The 13,711-nt window shown below is 35.7% G+C and overlaps 1 protein-coding gene across 1 annotated transcript; it reads right to left on the minus strand.

Moving 5' to 3' along the window:
- Positions 1 to 4,488: 4,488 nt before the first annotated feature.
- Positions 4,489 to 10,019, minus strand: LOC110694425 (protein C2-DOMAIN ABA-RELATED 7-like). Its single transcript, XM_021871597.1, has 3 exons — positions 9,703 to 10,019; positions 5,687 to 5,782; positions 4,489 to 5,348 (listed from the first exon to the last, which is right to left on the minus strand). Exons 1-3 carry the CDS (start codon positions 9,817 to 9,819, stop codon positions 5,067 to 5,069), a joined length of 495 nt encoding a protein of 164 aa, XP_021727289.1. The 5' UTR covers positions 9,820 to 10,019; the 3' UTR covers positions 4,489 to 5,066.
- Positions 10,020 to 13,711: the final 3,692 nt, after the last annotated feature.

Raw genomic sequence — 13,711 nt, forward strand, 5'->3', positions numbered from 1 at the left:
ATAATGTAAGCATTTTTGGAAGAGATAGCGAAAATTTTGGGTTACAACAATGGGAATTTGGAGGATAGTCATCACATCATCATCATTTGCTTTTTATTAGGAAGGCTATTAAAGGATAAACTATTGGGATGTTGGTATGTTGTGCAACATGTATAAGCTAACTAGGATGCTAATGTGGCATGTATAAGCCATGTTCACTATACCTTAAGAAAAATACTACCTTCGTTTTTTTTTAGTTGACACGTTTTGACTTTAGCATTATTCACATACTTTTCTTTAACCGTATTTTATGATTTATACGTAATGAATATAGTCATGTGAGGTCTTGTTAGATTCGTCACGATATATATATTTTCAAAAAAATCAACTTTTTATAATTTTTGGTAATTGGATAATAAAGATATTAACGATTGAATTTGTGCATTGACAAACGTGACTAAAGAAACTTGTCAACTAAAGTGAAACGGAGGAAGTAATATTCAGTAAAAATAATTTCAGTTTAGTAAAAATAATTTCAGTTCAGTGTTCAGTAAAATTAATTTCAGTTTAGTACAGTAAAAATAATTTCAGTTCTGTAAAAATTAGTAATTTAAATAAGAAATATAATAGAAAATCAATAAAAATAATTTCAGTTCAGCAAAAATAATTTCAGTTCAGTAAAAATAATTTCAGTTCAGCAAAAATAATTTCAATTCAGCAAAAATAAGGTGAAGTAAACAAGGCCTAAGCTAACTAGGATGCTAATGTGGCGGGGCAAAGTGATAATTAAAAGTTAGAAATAAAATACCTTAATGAATAAAATTAATAAACTCAAAAACAATCTAAGGAGAACTCATGCATGGAGTTGCCCATGAGAAACTAGGACTAAGAGAATCGAAAGCGAACATATAAAAATAATGAAAAGCATAAAAGGCATGAGTATTTATAATTTCCTAAACCTAATCTAAAAAAATTAAAGAAAATCAATCACTCAATCAAAGTCTTAATCTCACAAGAGGGGTTAGCTACATGAACCAAAAGTTATTATTCCGTATTATTTTGTATAGTCACCCACAAAAAACTTCCTCCTCCATCCCTTTTGATCAAGTACCATATTATCATGCATGCAAATCCATATGTTTCATATCCTTCCTAACTCCTTCCAACCAAGTCATTTTCGATCTCCCACTACTTTATTTAACCTCTCCATGATCTCACTCTTCCACTCTCTGTACCGGTGCACCCTGGGGTCTCCGTCTTACATGCCCGAAACAACACAGGCGATTTTCCCTTAGTTTGTCTGCAATGCTTGCAACACCCACTTTATTGAGAATAACTTCATTTCTGATTCTATCTCTTATAGTGCTCCCGCACATCCATCAACATGTGCATGTCCGTAACCTCCATCTTTTCAATGTGCTCTTTCTTATGGATTATGGCTGTCCTATAGAATTTCCTCTTCAAGTGTAAAGGAATGCTTCGGTTACATAACAATGTCATGGCCGCTCTCTATTTAAGTCACCACGACTTAATCTTGTGGGTCACGTCTTGATCAAAGTCACCACTTTTCTGGATGATCGACCCAAGATATTAAAAATACTCACTCATGGTCAAATCCTTTCCGTCCTAAAAATAATTAAAGAAAAGAAATAAGAAAATAAAGAAGTACATAAGCATAACAATTTGTTGAACGCCAATGACGAGGCATCGATAATGAGCTAGCTCGCAAGATCTGCGTGTCTAGCGGGTTGCGGGCACTGCTCGTCCTGTGAGGGATTCGTCGATTGGGGCGTCGCTTGCAGATGTTGCGGGTGCAGCTCGTTCTACGGGAACATGACAGTTTTGCATATCTCTTATTTTAGGAAGTGTATATAGATGTTGACCTATCGTTGGAAAGATCTTCAAGTCTAATTTCCAACCCAATTTGAATAATCTCGATCTGATTTGTAGAACTCAAGTTATGATCAAAAGATTGAACAAAGGTCATTTTTTACACTTTATAAACCATAGTTTTTCTTCGTTTCTAACTCAAATCCATTCCCGAAAGGTGCATACCGACTCTTGTGTTTGCTATTATTATTCCTCATGCATATAAATCTTAACCTTAGCTTCCACAAGCACATATCTTTTATTGAACGACCTCAATTCATCGACGTTTCATCCTTTCATTATCTGATTCTTCCAAAACCACTCCGGAAGCATCCAAATAATTATGAAAACAATCTTAAACATTAAGAAAATACAAACAAAGCGTAATACACTAAATAGACAACTAATGAAAATGCGACCTAAAAAGCGACTTGAAGACCTAAAATGCATCTATAATAGTAGCATAAACATGCCTATAAATTCTATATAAATATGATTGAGTATATACTAGTAATATTACACTATGATAAACTAGCAGTGTTAACGACATGTCTACAATTCAGTTTGCTAGACCCGAGCGTAGCCAGGTCAAAACACTTTGTATAAGACGGTTAGACATGGGAGCACAGCGCAATGCATGTGCAATGTTGTGCATTTATATTCAATACTGAAGTTCCTGAGCTTATTCGACTAAAGTTAACTAAAAGTTGCACTTGCACACAAGAATAAAAACTCAGTCTAATTTACAAACTTAACACATAAGAAAACTCAGAAAAGGGAGAGACAGAAAGAGACAAGCACAACCAAGTTAAAAACTGGAAAATTTTGACTTTAACCACCTACAAATAACGACTTTATTGAATTTACCACCTCCAAAAAAAAAGATTTACTTTACCACCTCATAAAAAAATTAAACATCAGTTTTCCCACCTAAGCCTAACTCTGGTGACGGAAACCACCAGTGGGGCCCGCCATAACAGCTAGTTTTTGAAATTATCCCCAAATTCTCTCGATTTTCCTCCTATTTAAACAACCTTCTTCATTTCCACATCAAATTGTTGAAGATTGAAGTTTTTTTTTTTGCGATTTTCTTTACAAATCCTTAATTTGGGTAGTAAATGAGCCAAAGTTCATCTTATAATTTTCTTATAGCTTGGTTTTTGGTCTGATTTGTATCCTTAATGGCTTAAGGATTGCAAACAAAAACGTGTTTGATCTTATAAATACCGAATCCGTGGATGAGCAACAACAATTACTCGTACCTGAGCTGCTTCAATTTCTGTTTCCTGAACCTGATTGTTATATGACAGAGGTTTCAGAAAACAAACGGCGACGAAGAATAGATTCGACTTCTGGAAAAAAATTGTTCTCGTAATTCGGAGGTAGTGTGACTATTTCTACTGCCAAATTTTCATTGAAGTTAATTGTATTTGAACACAATTACCATAATCTAACCCTAATTTTACTACCTAATTGAAATATCAAAAACCCCCAAATTAATTTACACTTACATGAACCCTAATTATTTACAATATGAAATTGGGGTTGAATTAATAACAGAAAACATGCAATTTCAATTATACTTAGCAGTTGTAACATAATCACGCAAACAATTGCAAAAAATTACAACAGAATTCATGAAAATTGCTTACCTTTTCGCTGTTTGTCGTCGAACAGTTCAATTGATTCAGGGCCGAGTACAATCTTCAATAATTTGATAATTTGAGGATGTGGGATTGTTAAGGATCACCCAAAATCAGAATTTGTGAAGAAAATGGCAAAAAAAAACTTCAATCTTCACGAAATAGATGTAGAAACGAAGTTAGGTTTAAATCAAAGGAAAATCGGGAGAATTTGGGGATAATTTCAAAAACTAGCTGTTATGGCGGGCCCCTCTGGCGGTTTCCGTCACCGGAGTTAGGCTTAGGTGGGAAAACTGATGTTTAATTTTTTTATGAGGTGGTAAAGTAAATCTTTTTTTTTTGGAGGTGGTAAATTCAATAAAGTCGTTATTTGAAGGTGGTAAAAATCAAAATTTCCTAAAAACTGAGCACTCAAAACCAAGCTGTAACCAGTGGCGTATCCAGGAATTCCGAATTGGGGGTTCGGAATCTTAAAAAACAAACGATGCTCATATATTAATTAAATATTCAATATATAAGTTCAAATTTTTTATTACAAATGGATGGATTTAACAGTTGCAAAATAATAAATAAATAAAAAATTAAAAAAAAAACCTACAAAAGAATTCTTCAAGTTTTATACTTTGAAAGCGTGCTAAAACATTACTACTTCTATAAATGATAAATCTATAATTATATTGCAAAAAATGAATATTACACGAAAAACAAAAATCCCAAGTCCCCAATAAACACAAATTTGACAATGAATTTTTTTTCTAATTATCAATTAAAAGACCAAGTAAAAATTTTAAATTCTAAGTTTCTAAATTCAATTTGTATGTCAACAATATATCAAAACTAATTAAACAAATCAATAATTAATCTAATTATCACTAATTTACAAACAAATAAAGATTTAATAATTAAGAGGAGTAGAGGAATAAGGGGACTGTTGAAACTAATACGTGCTAAAGGATAAAAACAATAATAATATCAGATTAGTATGAAGCAAGTAAAATAAAGAACTCATAATATTTCTTCATGCTTAATTCACTAAATACAAGAGCCATATATGTAGGCTAACAAACAACAAATAATAAGCTAAAAAACTGAAAGTATAATGCCATGATTAAACCCACTAAATAAACTCATTAACTTCTAAATTCATTTGACTCTCTAACTTAACAAAATGACCAACATACTACTCCTAAAATTATTGAACCAACTATGGACTAACTCATGAAGAACAACGGAAGAAATCAAAAGGGGAAAACAAAACAAAACAAAACAAAGAAATGAGGGTGGCTGGTCTCGAACCCATGATCAAGAGGAGCCTCACTACTCTATTAGTCACTCCCTTACCAATGTACCAAAGTTACATATTTGTTTATTTACTTCACAAAAAAATATTTAACCTTATTTTTTTTTTTAAAAAAAAAAAAATATCAAAACTTATAAATTTTTTTCAAAAAATCTGGGGGTTCAATGAATCCCCTTGAACCCCCCCCCCCCCCCTAAATCCGCCCATGGCTGTAACTCCACTCAGAAGTCGGAAACAGACGCATAACCTTCCCACATCCTCAAGATACAAGAGTTTTAAGATTTTGGAACATCCACCCACTCGATTTGGATTTCTACCTCACCAGTTGCCGCATTTTTAAGCCTGAGAATCATGTCCTGCACTAACTTTCCATCCTTCCAAATGATTTGGCTCACGTCAGCTATCGAATTTTCCCTGCTCGGAAGGATCTTATCAACAACGGTGCCATCTGGGAGATCACATAATCTTGCCTTCAGACATTCTACATATGGTTTTATGTCTATCTGAGCCTCACCCATTAGGTCATCACTAGTAAATGTGTCTTTGTCATACACTGTCTATATAAAAAGATCAATCAGATAACTGCACATTGAAGCATATAATAAGGCAGTTTGTAATTTTTCAGCGTATAGTAATTATCAGTAAGATAACTGATCTGGAAATAGAAATGTATGAAAAATTTAACATATTAAAAATGGTATAATAGATTAAAACAGGTAATCATCCAAAATTATGAACATATTTTGAGAATGGATAAATGATTTCAACTGTAATCTGCTAACATGACTAAATGACACAATTAAGTTCCTACAGGGAGTTGACATAAATATAATACAACAACGGAATAAGGAGGGGGGGAGGGGTGGGGGGTTTCAAAAGATACGAAGATACTCACTAAGTTGATTGGATCATCAAGATCATAAATTGCAAGAGTCAGTTCGTCATTCCATTCAGGATTGCAGTCATTTTTCACATGCCGTGTCTTCAATTTCTGCAGTAAGTTACAATGAAGTTAATAAAAATTACAAATGCATCTGCATAGCATATTAGCATACAATGGAATCATGCTGTCCCAGGAAAAGTGAAATTCTGCTAACTACAGGAAACATATGTGACATATTATGCTGCACAGCAAAAGCTGAAATTCTGCTAAATACTGAAGCAGTATTTGAATGAAAAAAGGTGGGGAATATATGCAAGAGTTACAATACGAGTCCATCAACTAGAGGAACCAACTCAAAGGCAACTCACTAAGGGCAGCAAATAGGATAAAAATGATCGTTCTTTTTACATCTTTTGTACATAAAATTGGAACAGAATTTGAGAGGAAGAGAAATACAGAAGGTTAGCATGCATATTTTGTTACTCATTATTACTAAGAGAATTAAAAAATAGAAATTGGGCCCTAAAAACGTACGGAGCATATTAAAGCTAGAAACCCAAAGTACAGAGCACAACAACTAAGTCAGCTGTTCATGTATTGCTTTGGAGTATTTTGTAGTGATGATGATTAAAGAAAGACATATTTAGGAGTACAGGGAACTTAATGAGAGAGGACTCCAAAAGCTAAAGTTTGCAGCAGCAGCAAAAGAAAGGGCAAGCTGCAGCAGCATACAATCAGAATTCACACCGGTCCAACCCCCAAGAAACCCATACAATCAGAATTCTGTCCTGGTATGTAATCTATCGACGAATTTTGAGGGTCTAATTAAAATTACTGAAGTTTTACTACTTGGCATATGGATTACAAGAGAGTTTAGGAACCATAAATTAATGAAAAAATTAACAACAAAGGTCCCAACTATGGGTGATTTTCTTTAAAAGGTTTCACCTTTTAAATAACCAAAGACAGTCCCAACTATGGGTGATTTTCTTTAAAAGGTTTCACCTTTTAAATAACCAAAGACAGTCCCAACTATAACGATTTCTTCTCAAAATAGTCCAGTATGACATGTTACTCGTTAAACCGGTAATATATTTTAATTACAATAATTTACTCTCAATCTGCCTGCTTTCACGGCATAACCCCACAACTGCTCCTAGTCTTCACCCTCCACACTCCAACCACCAGTCCACCATCCCAATCGTCACCGGCCACCATCATTCTTCTTCTACCTCCAATTATCTCCTTCTCTTATGGTATCTGAGTTGACTCAGTTATAGCCGCTAAAATGGCGGCGATTCTCGCCCTTGATCCATCTCACCTAATCTCTCAAGCTCACTGACGATGAAGCCCGAGCCACGGTTGCGATTCTCCTCCAAAGCAGCTTATCCCTAAATTTTTTTATAGTAAGAACTTTTGATTTTTGCATAATTAGGGTATGTTGGTGGGATTTATGGTGATGATTTTGTAGTGTGGGTGGGTTAGTCCGTGGTCGTTTTGGGATGAGGGTGGGCTAGATGGTATGGTGGTGGTTTCATGTCTTTGTGGTGTGCATCGATTGGTGGTTTTGTTGTGTGGCACGTGTGGGTGGCCTGGTTGGTGGTTTTGTGGTGTGGCTCGTGTGGGTGGCCTGGTTGGTGGATTTGTGGGGGTGGCTTGGGTTGGTGCTTTTGTGGTTTGGGTAGGTTAGAAGGTGGTGATTCTGTGGTGGGGTAGTTGCAGGTGGTTGTTCTAGCACAAGGTGCAGTGTTGGTTGGAAAGCTTAAAGAGGAGGAAATTAAAAAAAAAACCAATGAAGCAACGCCACGTGGTTCATTTAACCGGTTTAGCAGGTAAGTTCAGGTCATGGACCGTTGGAAGAAAATATGTACAATAGTTGGGACTACCCTTAGTTATTTGAAAGGTGAGATCTTTTATAGAAGACCGGTTATAATTGGGACCTTTGTTGTTAATTTTTTCTAAATTAATAGGATATTATTGGGATAATACTTAGTTAACACCATAATATAATTAATACACCACAGGAATTGGAGGACTTTTGTGTTTTTCTCTGCAAAATGGTGTGGCTCGAACTTGACCATATATTCCAGCTCAAAATAATCATTGTAGATCTGACAAATAATGTGTAAAGTATGAAAATGAAACTTGTCGATAAAGCCTCCCTAACTTTGCATAAAATACAACACTAAGTTTTAAGAGTTCGCGTATTATATGACCATTAGAGTGCTACTCGGAAGAGTCAAAATTTGTTTATTACTAGGAAATTATTGGGATAATACTTAATGATCGGTGAAGAGATGTTATAAATTATTGGTATCTAACCAAGAGATGTAAAAAACACAACAGCCAGAATTATATAAACTGAGTTTTTTGGGTTGTATTGGTGGTAGAACTAACTTAATCAACCTCCTTAAATGTATTTGCTAAGGAAATTAGGAACCTAAGATGATAATATAATAAATACTCTTTATTCTATATCCAATCATTAAATCATCCTTGTTCTTAAGGAACTTAGGTGTTGATTCCTATCATGAGAATCTTACATTTGTGACTACATTTAAGTTGAAACTTCACTTTCAAGCTACCACTATCACTCTAAACACATTCTCTTACTATGATGCACGGAAACTCCATTTGGAGTCAATGTTTACATTTCTAACACCTCCAAAACTTGAAACTTTTCCAAAACTTCAACAAAACTTATCCCTTAGAGACATTGTTTGTTAACTAGACAAAATGTTTCAATCATTTCAACAATTAATCTCCTTGTTTAATTTTTTTTGCTCTCACTCCTTGTTTCTTTGTTTATTAAGCTGCACGCGAGCAATATTGCCTCTTTGAAGTAGTTTTTTCATATTGTTTTTCGTTATCCTGTATTTTCTCGAAAATTTGCAATTATGGTATCCCTGTTTCCGTGTTTTGTAATGACATACATCTAATTTGCTAGCCAAAATTAAGGGGAAGATCATCTCCAACAATTCCAGCACTACGAATCACAGTCAATCTAATCAAACTAACTATATGTTCCATTCCATAACATATCTCACTTTGTAGTGTTTGTACTACACCTCCTAATTTTGCATTCCTACAAACTTAAATCACTGTTACATCTTCACCAACAAAAAGCTTAATACTTTATTTGGATTGCAGAAAATGGAAGGAAGAGAAAGGAAGGGGGACAAACTCTCTTGTTTGGATAAAGGATTGAGATAAGGAAGGGAAAGGAGAGGGAGGGATCCATTTTTCCCTCACTCTTTAATAAGCACAATCCCTCCGAAATTGGAAAGATTTGGAGGGAAATGGAGTTTACCCTCCCTTTCTTTTCCCTTCCCTTCCTTCTATTTCCCACCCCTTCCTTTCTTTCTTTATTTGCTATCCAAACAAAACGTAAATTCTTTTACGAAGGTGCTCCAGTTGATTTTTTGATAAACATGGAATGTTCATCATATGGCAAACTTGTAAAAAACTGACTAAAAATTTGCAATATTCATAATAGAACAACTAACACCATTAGAAGTTATACCAAAAATGTACACTAGTCAAGGAAGAAGTGAAGAACCGCTGAATTAGCGTTTTAACAGTGCACTTTTTTACTAAATATTACAAGTTTGTCATCTTGATAAACATGGGTTGTTTATCAAGATGATAAACTTGTATTTTCTCTTTCTTTTGCATTGGAAAAACAAATTAACCAAACCATTACTGAAATTGGTCATTAGATATCGACCAAAAACAACTCAAAAACAGAACTTGGAATAAAAAGGAAACTACTTCGTAATACAGAAGTGCCCCAAGCTTATCACAACTATATACTACTATTTCACCATCTTTTGAAATTTCATTTCCATTTGGTATCAAGGATATTAAATTATAGTTGGACAATGATGTAGGCGAGATTTGATTCCAATCGTCCCAAGACTTTACCAAATAATCCAACCACTCGAATAACCAAATTAAAAACTAAGACAAAATCGTATAATAAAAAATCAATCTGCAAAATCAAGGAAGCGGCCGAAAGGATAGAATACCTGAGAACCCATAGTAATGATAACATAAGGATCGCTACTGGATGAATCCTTGATTACAAGATTGGTACCTTTAATCACTCTAATCTTGAGAAGACCGATTATATTCGCCATTGCCATTATTAATTGTTGTTATCTTCAACCTTTTTACTAAACTCGTGCTCAACCGTCACTATGTTTTTGAGGTTATGAAAAAAAGAATTGTGTGCTCAAGAAATGGGGATATTACAGTTTTGATGGCACTATGCAAACTTGAAACTCGTAGCGGTGTGTTTTGACTTTTTTCTTTTTCTTTTTCTTTTTACCTTTTTAAAAAAATCTAACTTTATGAAAAGGTTTTTTTTTTTTTTTTTTTTTAAGGATTTATGAAAATATTAACAATTCTATCAATATATGTAGCTGGTGTGTGGCCAGCCACCATGTGATTATTCGGTTTATAAGGGTTACTGAGTCAATATAATAAGGGTTAATCTGTCAATATTATATGGGTTATTTCGTGATTTTACAAGCAGAAACACGTTGTGGTCAGCTGCATAGAAAACACATTTTTTTTTAATTGCGATCTCTTTTATAATAAATAAACCTATTTTTTTTTATTGAAAATATTGATGTATATGAGTGTAAGGGCTCCCTAGTTGGATGAGCCACCATTCATCATTTCACATGGTATCAAAAACCAATTAATTTTATTTCTCCAACAAACACCCTAACCCACGCTATGACTTCGTCACCGACAACCTCTACTGTCGATGTCCTCGACACCAGTCAACCAATCCAGACTACCACGGTTTCTACATCCCCGACTGTTGTAATGTCTCGTTTACCTTCGACGATTGGTTTTCTTTTGTCTAGTGACACTTCAGCTGTCGATACTTCTCCCGATTTACCGCTTCCTTACATTGGTGGTAATTTCTCCTGGACGCCTACCAATCCTACTATCCCGAATTGTCGCTTGTTCCCTGATTCTATTTTTGAAATTGGTCAGTCCAGTACAGAAGGTGGGAATCCTCAACCCACTTTTGGTGGTTCGACTTTTGTCTCACGCACTCCACCTGGTTTTAGCACACCCCATGGTGATGTTCCTATTAGCGGCTATAATCCACTCGCTTTGAGTCTTGTTTCGCTTCAAGCTAATACTGTAATCTCCTCTCCTAATTTTAAGAATATAGTCACCACCGTGCTAAATGTTGTTAAGGATTATTTACCATGGAGAACACAATTTGAATCTTTTTTGGTTTCACATGGGTTATTGGGTATGATTTACCATTCCATTCCCCCACCTTTACAATTTGTGTTTGATTCTCAAGGACGTGAAGTCCTTAATTCTGAATATTACGCATGGCTGAATATTGATCAAACCATTCGCTCATGGTTATTTGCTACTCTGTCTCGTGATGGGTTGGTTGAAGTCCATGATTTAAAATTTTCGTGTCAAATTTGGGAGCGTTTACAGACTAGATTCATGAATATAATGCTAGCCTTGCTCGTTCTATGGAATTAAAAAGGATGCTTTCTAGTGTTCAAAAGACTAAAAATCAAACCATGGACCAATATTTGCAAGAAATTAAAATGATCGCTGATTCTCTCGCGGCTATTAACTCTCCTGTACCTCAACAAGACCTTATTCAACACACGGTTCTTTGTCTTGGCATGGACTATGAGTCTCTGGTCACCACTTTAACTCATTTTCCAAGAATAATTACTTTTGATGAGTTACGTGCTAAGTTTGATACAGGAGCAGCGCATAAATTTGTTTAGAGAAGGTGCAACAACCCAGCAACAGCACCAAGCCTTTGACGCTCAAACTGTAGCAGCACCAAGTGGATCTTCTTCTCCCAGCAGCCTTGCCGTGGCTTCATCACAACAACAGCAAGCTCAGCAGCCTTTTCCACGCGGCAGTGGTTCACGTGGGCGTGGTAGTCGCCCTCCTCGTGGCCGTGGGCGAGGCAGGGGGCGCAACAATCCATCCAACAGCATGCGAAGTCAACCCACAAATCAAACACAACCCATAGGATCTACTACAGCATCAAGTAAGTCGTTTTGTCATCTAAAAGTATTTTTGCTTTATCTACTTGTGTATCTCATGATGTCCATGCAGGAAACACTTCGGTTGAGGGGGTGTCCGGCTCTAATCTTCCCATCATATGTCAAATTTGTTATCACCATAGTCATTCCGCTCAAACTTGTTCTTCACATTATGCATCTCAATCTACTCCGGCCTTAGTAACTATGCCTACGGGTGAGACGAATGAGTCTTTGTGGTACCCGGACTCGGGTGCTTCTTCTCATATGACCAATAACGAAGGTATTTTGTCTTCTAAATCTGTTTATCGTGGTCCTATTCATGTTAAGGTTGCTAATGGTACTACTCTTCCTATATCTAACATTGGTGATGCATCTTTGAACTCTTTGGGTCGTCCTTTAACTTTAAAATCAATCTTACATGTTCCTAATCTCAAATACAATCTCATGTCCATTCAAAAGTTGTGTGAGGATAATAATTGTACCGTTGATTTTAATGCTAATTCCTATTCTGTCAAGGATCACAATACAGGGGAGGTGCTTCTTCAAGCTACTAGTAGAGACCGTGTCTATCCTATTTCTATCACCACTCCAACCGAGTCTCCTGTTGCTCTTCGTACTACTACTGGTCCTATTTGGCATCAACGTCTAGGTCACTGTGGAGATAGAGTCTTAGATACTCTTAAGAAGAATAAGGCTATTGTTCCGACCACTAGTTTTGTTCATGATTGTGTGTTTCGCAAATTAGGGAAGTCTAAACGTTTGTCGTTTAAAGATGTAATTTATACTTTTGATAAACCTTTGCAACTTATTCATTCTGATGTTTGGCAATATCCTTTTCCATCTAATATTGGGTATCGTTATTATGTTAGTTTTATTGATGATAATAATAAGTTTATTGATAATTTTCTATAAGCAGGAGTACATTTTAGAAAATCATGTCCGGATACTCAAGTACAAAATGGAGTTGCAGAATGTAAGCATGGTCATCTCTTGGAATTGGCTAGAACTATGCTTATTCAAGCAAATCTAACACTCCATTTTTGGGTTGACACGGTGTACACTACAACCTACATTATTAATTGATTGCCAACTCCAATTTTACAAGGTTTATCACCTAATCAAAATTTATTTCCAAAATCACCTGATTACACTTTTCTTCGTGTTTTTGGGTGTGAATGTTTCCCTAATTTTCCAGCAAAACCATAGAACAAGTTATCTCCTCGGTCAGTTCGTTGTGTTTTTCAAGGCTAATGCACCTCACTATAAGGGTTACAGATGTCTTGAGCCAAAATCGGGTTGTGTCTACATTAGTCGTCATGTCACTTTTCACAAGTCGAGTTTTCCGTATACTACTCTGGTTGGTTCACCTCTTCCCTCTGATCAGGACCCTCGTTTGAGTATTTCTTCTTAGAGTCCAACTCCATTTCCTACTGAGCCTAGTCCACCTAAACCTGTGTTGTCCACAACACAAAGCCCAACACCATGAGGCCCACTTGTGGAAGTCAGATCTAGGTCGCCACAACAAATAGCACAAACCCCTCTTTTAGGTGAGTCCACTACCACTCCTTCACTATCCAAGACTCCTAAAACTCATATTTCACCTGGACCTATTTTTGGCCCATCTTATTCTCCAAGTCCGCATACTTCTCCTGCCAACTCCCTTACTCCATTTTCCCCTCAACAAGTCATACCTAACTGGCTAACTCCAATACTTCCATCCAACATCATTCTCATGCCATGCAGACTAGAGCCAAAAGTGGTATTTTTAAACCAAAATCATTCAATGATTATGTCTATTTTATTGCTATTTAACATCCACCTGATCCTACTTCTTTTTCTCAAGCTTCCAAAGACCCAGGTTAGCATGATGCCATGGCAGAGGAGTTCAACGCCCTTATTGATAATGCAACTTGGGAGTTAGTACCATATGATGCATCGTAAAATTTAGTTGGATCAAAATGGATTTATAAGACAAAATACAACTCGG

The sequence above is a fragment of the Chenopodium quinoa genome, unplaced genomic scaffold (genome assembly GCF_001683475.1).
Source record: "Chenopodium quinoa cultivar QQ74 unplaced genomic scaffold, ASM168347v1, whole genome shotgun sequence".
Classification (NCBI taxonomy): Eukaryota; Viridiplantae; Streptophyta; class Magnoliopsida; order Caryophyllales; family Amaranthaceae; genus Chenopodium; species Chenopodium quinoa.